This window comes from Eleginops maclovinus, chromosome 7, assembly GCF_036324505.1.
Source record: "Eleginops maclovinus isolate JMC-PN-2008 ecotype Puerto Natales chromosome 7, JC_Emac_rtc_rv5, whole genome shotgun sequence".
NCBI classification, from domain to species: Eukaryota; Metazoa; Chordata; class Actinopteri; order Perciformes; family Eleginopidae; genus Eleginops; species Eleginops maclovinus.
This window is the reverse complement of record NC_086355.1, coordinates 6,401,287-6,415,724: the sequence shown is the minus strand read 5'-3', so window position 1 is coordinate 6,415,724 and position 14,438 is coordinate 6,401,287. Positions and strand designations below refer to the sequence as shown.

General features: G+C 40.1%; 1 protein-coding gene across 1 annotated transcript in view; it reads left to right on the top strand.

Annotated features, from left to right (window-relative positions):
- The window catches only part of mgat4a (alpha-1,3-mannosyl-glycoprotein 4-beta-N-acetylglucosaminyltransferase A), a 31,307-nt gene that overhangs the window by 6,625 nt on the left and 10,244 nt on the right, over positions 1-14,438 (top strand). The window contains exons 2-3 of the mRNA XM_063887999.1: positions 7,593-7,760; positions 8,632-8,772. Of these exons, the coding sequence (XP_063744069.1) occupies positions 7,593-7,760; positions 8,632-8,772 (309 nt within the window). The remainder of the gene's footprint in view (positions 1-7,592; positions 7,761-8,631; positions 8,773-14,438) is intronic.

Genomic DNA, 14,438 nt, shown 5'->3' with positions numbered 1-14,438 from the left:
TCTTTTCACATGAATCCTCGTGGCCGGATTTGAGTTTCAGGGCAGATTTATCCCAGCTTTTTAGCGCTGCTGCTAATCACATTGCTCTGTAATAACTTCAGATGACAACATTGCTATAAATCACTGTCCCATACTTCAAAAATGTACCAACTGAACCCAGCCCTTGGACTTAGACTAGAAGAAGAGAGAGAAAGGGCTGCAAATAATAGTTTCATTATCTGTCTGTTAGCTATTGTATTTATGAATTGTTTTGCTTTCAGAATGATGGATACTGTTACATGCCCAATTTTGACATTTTATATACTATATTTATTTTACTTAAGATCCTTATATTAAAGAGGCTGGAAAGGGTAACATTTAAAAATATTTGTCCTTAATACTGACTTGAAAAATGAATATATTAATTGGTCATCAAAATAGTAGCAAATAATGACCTGTCAATCAACTGAGCGGTAAGTGGAATAAGTGTCTCAGCTCTAAAAGGAGTTTTTGTAGTGGACTCTCTGGACTCCATTATCGATCAGTTGTTGACATCCCAGAAAGTGGAGCTTCCAAAAAAAGAATCTGGCTGATAGCAGCCCTACAGGAGCCAAGTAGGGTTAGAAAGTGGAGTTATGCAGAGCAGTGTGTACTCTCAGCTCAGTGCTGTCAGACAGCATTCCCTGCCACAAAGAGACACAGGCTTCAGTCTGCAGCAGCTTATCACTGTGACCCACAGCACAGGAAAGGAAGAGGAGTGGGTGGAGGTCAGAAGAAACAATGAGCCCATAGTGAGGAACACATCTAGGTTGGAGAGTTGCCAAGAGCCAGAGGGGAAATATTGGTCTGGCCAATCTAATGATGACACTCTACTTCTTGACCCCAAAACCCTTTCACTTAACTGTAAAGAAGAGGTAAAAGGTTTGTGGTGTATCGCAAAGAAAAAGGACAGGATGAGAGGAAGGTGTGCGTTTTCTCTTTTCTGCAAACTAAAGAGAACCGTTCAGGGAGTATCACCCGCCTACTCATGGATCGACTTGCATTTTTCCTCAGGAAAATACCACCAAAAATCAATACTGTGTGTGTGTGTGTGTGTGTGTGTGTGTGTGTGTGTGTGTGTGTGTGTGTGTGTGTGTGTGTGTGTGTGTGTGTGTGTGTGTGTGTGTGTGTGTGTGTGTGTGTGTGTGTGTGTGTGTGTGTGTGTGTGTGTGTGTGTGTGTGTGTGTGTGTTGCATGATTTTAGAAACAGTGAACCGGTACTCGCCAAAAAAACAATTCTTCTCTTTCATTTGCAACATATGTCGACGTGTTACATCCGATAGGACGCAGCAAACTCTCTGTTGTAAACAAAACAATCCTGTGTTCAAGTTGACTGAAGGATAGCTACCGTTAACCTTCAGCTGTTTGCTGTTAGCTCTTTAGCTAATCTCTGGCACACGAGCTTCATAGAGGGACTAAAGACCTGTCAAACTTTCAAGAAAGGAGTGTATGTTGAGGTAGACTACGTAGGGTTCATTGTTTTGTTTACGTTTTTTTTGGTTAATTTATTATTGGGTATGGAGAAGCATGGAATTTCACTGGTATTGTTATCGACTACTCAATGTCTCATATTGATCATATCTTTTTTTGTTCAGTCTCACATCTGATTCTCACAGCACAGTAAGATTCTTCATATGACGGTGGTTATGAATGAATCATTTGTATAATGTCCATTTTTCTCCATACGTCGTGTTAGGCAACCGTGGCGACATCTGTTCATTTTTAGATCCGTTCCCTAAATGAGAGCAAATCCAATATAGATAACCGTTCTTCTTCAATCTGTAGTTCATGTCTTGCACCATCTGCCCTACTTAAGCAATAATGGCCAGTTTAAATGCTTTGTGTTTCAACCTGCAGCTGCAGTGAAGAAACCATGTTGCTAGCAGGTGCACCGCTGGAGGCTCGTCATACATGTACGCATAATGCATGCAGACATGTTTTGCCTAGATGTGCATCTTACAAACATGTGACTTGCAACAGCTGGATGTGGCATCTTTTCAGCAACCCAACCTGTTTGATGACTGTTAAATATTACGCTTCCTGATTTTGCACACTAATGTTAATGGGTTTTCTGTCATTACACAGAGACAATCAGCTTAGGTGGAAATTTAGACAAAAAGGCATTTGATAAATGGGACTTCTGGCAAAGTGCCAGATTCAGAGTTTAAATAAGGTGCATTAAAATGACAAACAGTTTCAGGTAATGTAAACTCAGCATGAACATCTTAGCTAAACATCTAATGCCTTTATCAACATCTCCAATAAAGCTTAATTCTCTTCAGTATTTGAGTTCCTCTTAAGCCACTTTCTCTGTGGGTTTTGATGGTAACAGTTTCTGCTGGAAGGTTCCCAGTGAATGAGTCACTAGCTCTTCTGTAGTTCTTTGCTTTGACACTTATATCTCATCCGTGCCAGGTTTTTAGGGACTCAGGTCTAGACTAAAAATTTCCCTGCTAAGATCAGTTTACCATAATCATAATGAGGTCTGTGTTCTGTGGAAGTTCCAGTGAACATGATTTACCTATATATCTGTGGCTCATCTCAGTCAGCTGAATAACACACAGTGTGATAAGTAACTGGGAGCTTTAGTTGCAAAGGCACATTGTCGCATTCTTCAAACGTATGTCATTTGTCAATGAGCACCATAAACCAACAATCCATTTAATCCCTTTTTGCATTGTGGAAAATGTAAAGCCTCTTAAGGTAAAATTGCAATTTGTGATAATGGGTTTTATAGATAAAACTGACTGACTACAACTTTATTAAATGTAATAATGATCAGTGTTGTTAGATTCAGACACTGCTGTTTGGTCAACAATGTTTTTTAGCTAGGAAAATGTCTCAATTTACCCAGAATTAATGATATTTCATTAGTCGCTGTCAAGACCTAGACAGTTTGTGCACCAGATGACTTAAGACATACATATGAACTCTGACTATTAGTTTGATATAAACCCTACTCGAAGTCTGTTGTTGAGAAACCAGCCTCCAGTTCTAGTATAATTTAGCTGAGCTTGTATTTCAAAGGATAATTAATCACCTCTTTACTCACCAAGTGGAAAATTAATCCTCTAAAATGTCTTTTGGCCCATTTTTGGTTGTTATTTAACCAAATAACAATACATTCTGCTTGAAAAGAAATGCCCTGAATACAGTTTACCAGTGTTCAGCGTGAACACTGTGTATGACCGTTCTTTTTCCAGTCACTGGCATGTAGTTGGTTTGGGTTTCCTGGTTATTTGTTTAGACACGACTATGTGATTGATTGTCAAATTGGGCAGTTGTGTATTACAAAGTGAAGTGTGCTGTAAAAGTGAAACATTGCTTTAACAAGGACATCTGCATACTCTGCTGCACCTCTCTCACTCATGCACACTTAAACGGCACAAGTCCCTCCTCAGCACTCATGAAGCCGCAGTCAGCAGCACGCATCAGCAAGGAGAGCAGGTCAAGGACGAGATCACTGCGAGGGCTTTTGATGAGCTAATGGATTGCCTGATAAAACCCTGGTGAGTTCAGGGTTGGATTTCTGTGAAGTATTTTTCAGCTCTCAGATCACCCTTGTTCTTTCCTGGGAAGTTTAGAAGACAGAAGTTCGAAGATCTAGCATAGCTCACGCAACCTGTCAGCTCTATCTCTATCTGAAATCTAATCTTCAGATAGACTACTTAAATGCCATTACCTGGGTCAAGGTGAGTAAGCACACTGAGGGATGTTGTGACGATGAATCAGTACGTTAATTTAAACATTGTTTACATGAGAAACCTATGGATTCATGCAAACCTATAGTCAGTTCATGAACACAGTCCATTTGTTATTGAACACCACGTGTCTCATTCCTGAGGAAAAGCACATTATTTTGTTTGTACACAAATTAGTTTGAAGCTTAAATTAAGACATTAGCAAACAGAGGCTTCATGTAGTGTCTTAAGTCTGCAGACACAGCTGTTCGAAGTTTAAACCTCAACGTATACCAGATTCAACCATCACATGGAAGCTCCCTGTCTCATCTATTTTTAATTTAACGGGTGGAGCCAGTTCAAACTTACTGATCTTGGCACAGACAATGTTCCATTTTCAGTTATTATTTGCATTACACGTGGATAGCTGCTCACTGGAAGAGTTTTTGTCATATAGGCCCATATGATTGTCTTGGCTCTGACTGTGACTGTTTTCTGGATGACCAATGCTAGTTAGCATTAATAACATAATATTGTACTTATCATAATAAGTGAAGTGAGGTGATATATCAAACAATACTTGTGACATGGCTGTTTATTTAATGGCGTAATTTTTCCGCTCTTTAAAACAATCAGCATTCCTAACCAAAACTGAAGTTTTGGTAGAGGAAAACAAACACATTGTTCCAATGTTCTCAAAAAATAAATGCCATAATAAGTAGCAGAAATAGTTTTGAATCAGGTGTGTGTGTGTGTGTGTGTGTGTGTGTGTGTGTGTGTGTGTGTGTGTGTGTGTGTGTGTGTGTGTGTGTGTGTGTGTGTGTGTGTGTGTGTGTGTGTGTGTGTGTGTGTGTGTGTGTGTGTGTGTGTGTGTGTGTGTGTGTGTGTGTGTGTGTGTGTGTGTGTGTGTGTGTGTGTGTGTGTGTGTGTGTGTGTGTGTGTGGTTGAGTGGGAGGCTTTTAGCTTGTTCCTTTTGAAGAGTGTTTTAACCCCCATTACACAGTGTATTCAACTCCCAATACCTCCCACCAGAGTCATGCTGGCACTGTGATTGAGAGGTTTTGTATACAGATACCCAAAGCTTGCTTTCTGACAAGATTAACACTTACACAGTTGTTGTGATATAAATAGAAGCCGATGATGCCAAAGACCTTCGAGACACTTTAGGATGTGTTGCTGACACCTTCCTCCTCAGCCTTTGTGAGCTAGGTGAACAATAAATCACAGTGTAATGCAAACTGCTCCTACATTCTGTACCAACATGTGTGCAGTCAGACTACAGAGTGTTATACTTACACATTCACGCATGTTACCGCTACTCCATGTTTGACGGAACAGTCCAAATTGGTTGGGGCTACTCATATCAACCCTTATTATTGAAAGTGATGGGTTTTTCTAGTCTGACCGCAAGCGTTATGCTCAGTAGATCTGAGAGGCCCAAGCTACTGATGCCACAGTCTTATAGTAATTACTGACATCAGAGATCGAACAATGAACACTCTGTGACTAGATGGCCACACCGCCTCCGCCTCCCACATATATCTATTAATGATTCCAAAGAACAGAGCCAAGAAATCAAGGATGACAAGTCAAGACAATATATCAACCGAGAGCAAGGGCAATGGGTACAGAGAAAAAACAACCGTGTATCACAAGAGGGATGGGTGGGAAGTTAGATACTTAAAGTACACTATAATGCTTTGAAATGTGAACAAATATCAGAAATGAAGAGAAAGGGAGGAGACTGTGAGGAAACAGGTCAGATGCAAACAGGAGAAAGCAAAGGAGAGGTTATTAGTCACTTACAGTACCCCTTCCCCCACAAAGCCGGGTTCTGGAGAGCAGAGAAGAATAATGAGATTCGATAGATGTACTGCAGACCTCTGGTAATTGTTTAATGCATTTTGTGTACCCATCATGCATCAGCTGCCTGTATACCAGCAGAGTAGTTCCTGCTATTACTTTAAATGTTATGCTGATACCACTTGACCTGTAAAAAGGACTTCAACTCAGTCAAAGCCTATCAAGAATAACATTTAACTGAAATGTCAAGATATTCACAAGTAAACATTGCCCAACCGTGCTTGGCATTAACAGACTGCTCAGGTGATGGGAGAGGCATTTCGTTCAACGGTAATGTGATATTTCTCAATATTTCTAAAACATCTACTGTTTCACTACCTGATGCTTCTGTGCAAGGGATAGATATAGCTCAATAGAAACCTTGTCTACTTCACGTTTCTGTTCCTGTGGAGCTCTACGTGTCTTTGTTTCTTTGCTCAGTGGGATTACAGGTGTGGTCCCATCTCAACAAGACTGAAGTCCTACAATCAAAGGGCCGACGTGAAGATGAAAGTCTGTTTTTTAGTTTGAAGCTGCCCTTTTCATGAGGATTTTTTGGCCAAATGACAGCATCTGTCTGTGTGTCTTAGTGATCAACATTTAGAAAGAACAGCAAGGTTCTGTGTGAAAGAGGATACAGGGCAGAGAGGACGGACAATAGCTCAGTCAGAGAGAGTGATTGAGAGAGGAAGATAAAGTGAGGCTGGGTTTTGTTGTAGTGAAGGGCTCTCTGAAAGGGCATGATAAATCTACCGTCGGAGGAACATCAGAGACCGGACAAACCCACAGCCCCACCTAATGCACACACAGATACACACAAACACACATACACACCCGAGATGTACTTTGTTCTCTCTGAAAGGTTGTCAATTTTGGAATAAATCTACTGCTAATATTGACCCTTAAGACAGGCACACCCATATTTTCTTGATTTCAAATCACCTCTATTTTTTAACAATATAGACGCTTATTTATTTTAATGTTTGTGGACAAATGTGTTCAGATCTGATAGTCGACTCTTGTCTATCCACATGTCAGGAGTTTCATATCAAGATGCTGATTGTGTGTCCAGGTGTAACGTGTGCCTGTAACAATAAAAGCCACTCTAAAATGTGCAGATTTAGAGGCCCTCTGAACGATGGATTTCACATGACTAGGGCTACAGATGAGCATTCTTTGGTCACACGGGATTCATTCTTTCATTAGTAAAGAGAGCACTTCTCAAAAGTGCCTTTGGCAGTCTTTGACAGATTTGTGACCTCATTTTGAGAGGAATAAGAGTTTGGTTGTATGGGAAAGTGTGGTATATTTTATTTCCATGTATAAAAAAACAAAAGTATATAATAAAATGTATTGTATTCACATTTGAAATGATTCCAAGGTCCTTATACAATTTCTTTTCAATTCGATGTTCAGGTAAAGACATGAATAAAAAGAAAAGACACCCAACATAAAAACTCCCAAGAAGTAAAGATAAGCAGCAAGGCCGAGTTACTGAATCAGTTTTCTGTGTATTCTCGGTCCACATTTGCTCCATTTTTAAAAGAATTTCGACATATCTTTGTTCAGACCCACATACCAACCACAAGACTTCTGCTGCCTGATATGAACCCACAACGAGCCGGCTGCCCACATGTTTGCAGTAAACTGCCTCTAATCTCTGACGTTATTTCCAGTAAAACAAACAGGTGGCTGGAATTGTCAAAAAAAAAGCTGAATTCTGTATCATTGGTGACAATATTATCATATGGTACGACACCAGTTAAGGGATTTGAAAAACAGGTTTGGGACATGTGCTTTAAACTGTACAGTCATAGAACATCTGGTGCGTAATAAAAAGTGCTTTTCCTTCCCTTGGCAGCTTGACCTAATGTACTCATCATATCGACTTACAAAGCAATCTTGGGTTCAGTATCTTATCTAAGGCAGTTAAATGTTGACTGTAGGGGCTGGGACTCAAACCCCTGACCTTCTGATTGATAGACGACCATTTACGACGTGTTGTGAATCCTGTGATAATGCACTCATTTTCTATTCTTTTTTTCCTTACAGAGAAGCTGATAGCTTACCAGCGGGAGTTCCATGCCTTGAAAGAGCGCCTTCGTGTGGCCGAGCACCGGACGCTGCAGCGCTCGTCCGAGCTCAACAACATCCTCGAGCAGTTCAGACGAGCCATCGCCGAGACCAACAGCAGCAAAGATGCTCTCACAAACTTCTCAGGTAACTGACATACGTGAAGTAATCATTTTCAGTCATTTATGTGCACATAGATTGTTGTATAGGGTAGATAATCCCACCCTCCCTTATCCCTTGTTGTATCATCTAAAATCACCGCAGCTCCTACAAAGACTTTATAGTTTTTTGTCTGCTTTTGTTTCTATCCGTTGTAACACAGTGGTATAAAGATGACTTGATCTTGTTAGTTCAAAGTAAATGACTCAGGGGAAGCACCTTTTTTTTCTTTTCTAAGAGCTAGCGCATTTGTAATGGAAATGGAAATTTTCTTTGCCCGTTTCTCGAGTGGCTAGATTCTCCCAGGCCTTACTGTAAGACCTAAAAAATTACTGAGTTGACACAGATATCACAAAACCTTTTCACTGCTCGCCAAAGCACATGATTCAAATAACAATGTTAATGTCTTGTGCAATGCTGCACATTGTCTGGCAATTTGAAATTAAAAACCCTATTTTATATTCCATTTTATTATCATAAATGCTGCTTCTTAACTTTGCTGTAACAAACATCTTTTAGATTTGTTCATACTCATACAAAATGTAAGATAAAAACAAAATTAGATTAGATTATTTCATCCTATTAATGGCTGCTTTGGACAAGTACAAAACATCATGAGAGAAATACAGAAGAACCTTGTACAGTGTGTATTAAGCCACAAGCATACAGGGTCCTTTTGCCAGAGATTTTTCATTACTCTTAAAGGAGTCCGTTTTCTGCTGTGCATATTCAAATGTTTTATTCAAGAGCAGGAGCACATTAACAGGTGGTGCTTTTTAAGTCAGCATAATTATTCCACTCCTGTCATCGTTTAATGAAACTGAGGAGAGGAGTCCTCTAAACGTGTCCCTGCTTTCAGATGAGACGCAGAAACTCCTGAAGGAACTCGCTAACAGGAGACCCCTCCAGGTGCCAAATATCTACCACCACATGCCTCACCTGCTCAACAATGAGGGCAGCCTGCACCCCGCCGTGCAGGTCGGACTGGGCCGCACAGGAGGTAAGCAGCGCATGCAACACTTGCGTCCCTTGATTAATGAGCTTCTTCTCCAGAATATGCATACTACACAAACACGGCAAAACCTCCAGAGATCCTCATTACACCAGAGAGAGGGAATCGGGTCTCAACAAGTTCACAATGCTGACTTGTTCACAACAAGTTTCCCCTCTGGACTGAGTTTTGTAATAGGTTATTTTTCAGAAGGAGATGATTGCTTTATAGTACAGTGTCATTCCGTATTTACAAGGTGTGCATCATAACTCTTATCTTGATCGAACAGGATTGCTCTTTTGCATTGCTCAACTAGAATATACTGTAGGAAACGCTGCATTGCTGGGTATTTGTTTTAACAAAATGTTTATTTCTTCTTAAGAACATAAAAAATATAAACAGGCTTGACTGCACTTTCATTAACCCGTTTTACCATGGATGCAGGGTGGGTGGGTGGCTGAGTCAGTGAGTGCTTGAGTTTTTTACAAAAGCCTCTTTCACATGGATAATGTATCTCCTTTTTTCCTTTTTCAATAAACTCCCCATTTTAATTTTTAGCCCTCAAACAGCAGCTTTCAGCGTGTGACCCCTGCTATATCAGGTTCTCTCGAGGATTACTTATCTGGCATTGCGAGTGATAGGGGGAGTGAATTTGGGGCTCGAGATTAGGGGCTGAACAGCTCAAGTGGTTTTCCCAAATTTCAATTGACAATGAACTTGGTGGGGGGTGGGGGGAGCAGAGGCCCCTGCCAAATTAGGGGAAAGGAAGGAGGAATAAGTGGGGGAAAAAAGGAGTTTCTTGTCCCTGACCCGTAGCCTGTTTGATCAGTTAATGCATGGTATTCCCACAGGAACCAAGGATAGATGCAAGGCCTATCATTGCCATCTCTCAGCCATTGTCATTGCTGTCTGCTTTTATGACAGTTGGGCAGGTATTTGTTACCTCGTCTTGGCTTTCTCAAAGAACATCTAGCCTCACATAATGCTGCCCAATGCTTTGTTCTCACCAGCTTCCCACCCTTAAACACTATCAGTGGTGCACCCTTGAATGCTAAACCAAGCTGCAGGTACTGCTTCTGTAGAGTGATTGGAGATGTATGTGGTTTAGGGGTTTACAAAAACACTTTACATTCTCATAGAAGGGTTTCCCCCTTCACCACCGGTGCGTTCCACATGCCCTCAGACTTCCTTTTTTACTGTCAGTCGTTGTTTTTCAATCTAATTCTTTCAATTTTTCACTTTCCTCTTGTTCGTCTTCTGGTCTAAGCATGTCTGACATTGGGATATTTATAGCTATGCAAATTAGGACAGCAGCTCGCTTTCAATTGAAAACGGATTATGTGAAGAAAACAACCTCTGAGACTGAGAGCGTTGGAGTAGGGTCGGCCTGAAACCCCCTTTTAAGACAGAAACCAACAAAAGAGCGTTATCCTGAAGGCAGCCTCGCTTGTTCCAAACACACATACTGCATGGCCTTTATTGACAACCAGCTGGACGAGATGTGCCCAGACCAACAGGAAGGGCACCAGGCTTTGATGCACATTTTCATTCAATTACAACCTCTGTGTCATTTGATGCCATGGGTCCCAAAAATACTATTTCCCTTTGACTTCTATTAGAAAGTGCCATCTTTTAAAATAGCTTATAATTCTTTGGAGGTAAATCAACTTCCAATATGAACAATTGATAAGCCGTTATTTACACATTAGTTCAGTAAGGTGCACTGAGAGCTTAATCCAGACTTATTTTCCTGCTTCCAGTCATGTGACGAGCTGAGCTGAGACCTGATGTGTAATAGTGGCTAGGGGAAACACAAGTGCTTATGCTCTATTTGCCCAATAGATGTGAAATATTGTAAAGAAATCTCAGAATTTAGTCTTTGGCTTCATGCCCCACTGAGCAACTTTCCCAGGAATGAGAAGGGCCCTTCCTCACACGCTGTATCCAGTTGTCTTTATTCATCCATGCTTGAGCCCCTTTACCCTCGGTCAGTACTTGTTTTGTTTCCAGGCAAGACCAACATTTATTTAAACTGACCAGGTATTAAAAATGTCCCAAGTTGCACTTACATTTTAAAATTTTTCTCCACAATTGTATTTCCTTATGCCTCAGTCACTGGACTCTTCTCAATGCAGTCAAGCGTCTGCTCAAATCTTCTTCTTCTTGCTTCTTTCTTTGCTGGTTAAGCCATGTTACATTACCAATGCTTGTACACCATGAGCAAAGGTTTAAACAGTGTATGGAAACCTTTAATTCTGCTGATAACTCAGTCAGTCTGAAAGGCAGAAGTTGTGATCCAAGTTTGTTCATCAACACAATCCAATCAACAAGATCTAATCTGAAACTAATTATAACTCTGTAGCTCTTTAACACACTAAACCCCACTTGTACACCAAGGCACTGTTTCCTTAAACTGAGCTGTATACCTTGTATATCCAACCTCATTTTTCGTGCAGACATTTTTGTCTATAAATGCATAGGCAAACACAAGCATAAGCTTCTAACCCTCACTGATTTCCCCTTGAAGGAACGAAAAACACACCTTCTTTTTATTTTGGTCTGGGCCCTGAGTTGCTAGCTACATTGCTGCAATGCCTCACTGAGGAAAGAAATAGGACATGGTTCTGTTTTCTCGCTGCAAGCAGTAAAGCATGGCAAAGCTGTGAGTGTTGCATTTCACCGGGAAATGTGTGAATGCAGCATCAAAATCAGAACTGATTCCCAAGTGTTGTTAACATCAGAATGAAATAGTTGTTTACCAGTAAGATGTGGCATTTTGGGAAACCTACTACTGATAGGAACCATTCACTTACAGGCTGTTAAGTTTTGTCTGAATCATTCTGTTTTCTTTTTACATATTGCAAATGTCTTCATTTCATCCGTAAAGCTGTTTTGTTAAATGGCACACCAGCACACCAGCAGAGCCATTATGAAACAGAACATACTTACTGTTTCTGCCCTCTCCTCATTTCTGTTTGGATGATTCAACCCATCATGGGGAGTAGGATTTATGATGGCTGTGACTGGTTATTGATGGCTGACTTTTTTTCCTTTACCAGGCCTCTTGTGTTGGAAATTCAACGTATTGACTGAACTACTTAAGTAACCAGAAACTATAAATCTAGACTGTGAGAGACGTGACCATTTTTACAAAAAGGAAATTATATTTATTAGGATACCTACTAGGGTTGTGGACACAAACACACACGCTCTCACACACACACACACACACACACACACACACACACACACACACACACACACACACACACACACACACACACACACACACACAGTGTCCTTCCGGCTTTGTAAGACCTTGAAAAAGCTTTTTTTTATTTTCTACTGTATTTAAATATAGCATCCATTTACTCCGGATGCTTCCCATCCTGAGCAACAACTGCTTTTCATGAGGAACACATTTATACATGAGCAGCTGTGATGCATGAATCACCCCAAAGCATGACAATTTTTTTTTTCTTCAACCGGAGTTTGATTTAGATAATGGAAACACATTATATTGTTTATTCACAACAAACAAGGCCATCAAATAGGCTTAATAAAAAACGGCTTCAAACAAAAGGAAAAACAAACACCTTGAAATAATTATTTTTTGTCAATCATAAAAAGATTCCATAAAAATATGCCAATAAAACACTTGTTTATCGTTTATAACTTATTAATGTTTTATAGTTTTCATTTTACTATAAATATAAATGACATATCTTAAATATTCACACATATTTTGATATATCTCTGTTATTTTCTTTTAAATTTAAATATTATAAATCATTTGAATAAAATAATGTATATTAAATATAGATTTAAAAATATATATAAAATATTTGATCATTAATACATATTGTCAATTTATTAAGGACATTTTAACTAAGAAAACCATCGAGCAACAATGTGCTGGACATAATAAGCTCAGCTGAACAGCAGCTCCTTTATGTCCTTTTGTTTCAGACAGCAGACAGAAATGTTGACTGTCCTTTTTCTATATGAACATCATGAATGGAAGCGTCCAGGCTGATCAAGCGACACGGGGAGGGGCGATCTTTGAGTCCAAGTGCATGCATTATCACTCGTTCCCCGTCTGCCACCCTCCTTATTCTGTCACTCTCCTTCCTCCCACGTTCTGCTTTCATCCTCGACCTACTTTCTTGGTGGTGGTGGTGGTGGTGGGTGTCGCTATAGGACACGGAGCTCAGTGTGAGAAGCACAAAGCGAAACTGGGACAGATTTTCCACGCTGCACACATCACTCTGCACCCTTTCTCCAGCCGCCTGCGCTGCTCACTCATTCTGAACTGCACCTTGAATGTGTTTTGTTTAAGCCCCCCACATCTGCTCAATCGGCATGCTCCCCCTTTTAACCTCATATTAACACACACATACATACAGAATACACATTTCATAAAAATCAAACTGTAGTTAACCTTAAGTAATCAATCTCAGTTTCTCTGGAAAAGCATTTGGGATGAATATGAAAAAAATTATACAAAACTGCCTGGAGTAGAATCTTTGCACCTTGTTTTTGAATTCAGTGAAGTAAACTGATATAATAAAGAGAGTAGGGAGACTGCATTTTTCCATTTTCATGCTGCTGTCTTGAGTTTCTTCCCTTGTCATGAGGAAAACACTGATTCAGTGTCGGATAATCAGCCTGATAACGAGTGTTCTGCTGTCACAAAAGTGTGTGCTCGCTATACACTCTCCCGTGAAAGTGGTCCTTGTATGCTGGTGGGTAAAATGAACTAGTTTTATGTCAACAACAGTCTGTTGTGGGGAACGTCTCTCCACTGAAGAAGAGGCCGTTTGTTTAGCAGCGACTACCACCCAGCAATAAGAAGAAGACAATAGGCACTGTCTTTTTCAATTGACAATTGAGTGGAGATGCAACCATTGATCGACCAATCGAGTTGAAGTAACTGCCAACTATTTGGGTAAACAAAGTATTTCTATGGAAAAATGGCAGAAATGCTGACTGTTTCCAGTGTTCCTGCTTGTCTCTGTTTAATACGACATTAATCATTAAACTCTATTTGGGGTTGGTTCCGACAAAATAAGACATCACCTCGATCTTGGACACTTATTTCAGTCACTATTTTCTGACATTTTATAGATCAAGCAATAATTTCATTAACCTATGAAAGCGATTGGCAGACCGATCGCTAATGATTGATTGTTTTGGTCATGTATAAAGTAAAACCCACTGGCAGTTCCCAGCCTCTCCAGATGTAGGATTTGCTGCATATAATAATAATATTAAGTAATTGAAAAAAGGTACAGCTCATAAGTAAGTAAGTTATACCTTTTAGAGTGGTGGGAACCTCTGACAACTTGTATTTCTCTTTGCTCTTCTGCGTTGGCCTGGCTGATTTGTTTGCATAGCAGGTAAGAAATGCTCATCAAATAGTTTAGCAATGCTCTGCAGATTTCTTGATAAGGTAATGTTGATGCATTTGTTACCTTCGTCTAAAGTCCAAACATTGTGCCTCTACGTTGTGTTCCAGTGACACACTCTTGCACGAAATACAAATATGAACCTGCGTAACAGGGCCCCTTTCAGCCACATTATGTAAGATAGTTATTAAAAACCCTTGTCGTTATTAACATGCAGCATGGTATTGCAGCTGCATTAGTCATTGTTCCCACTGCCATCTGTCAGTC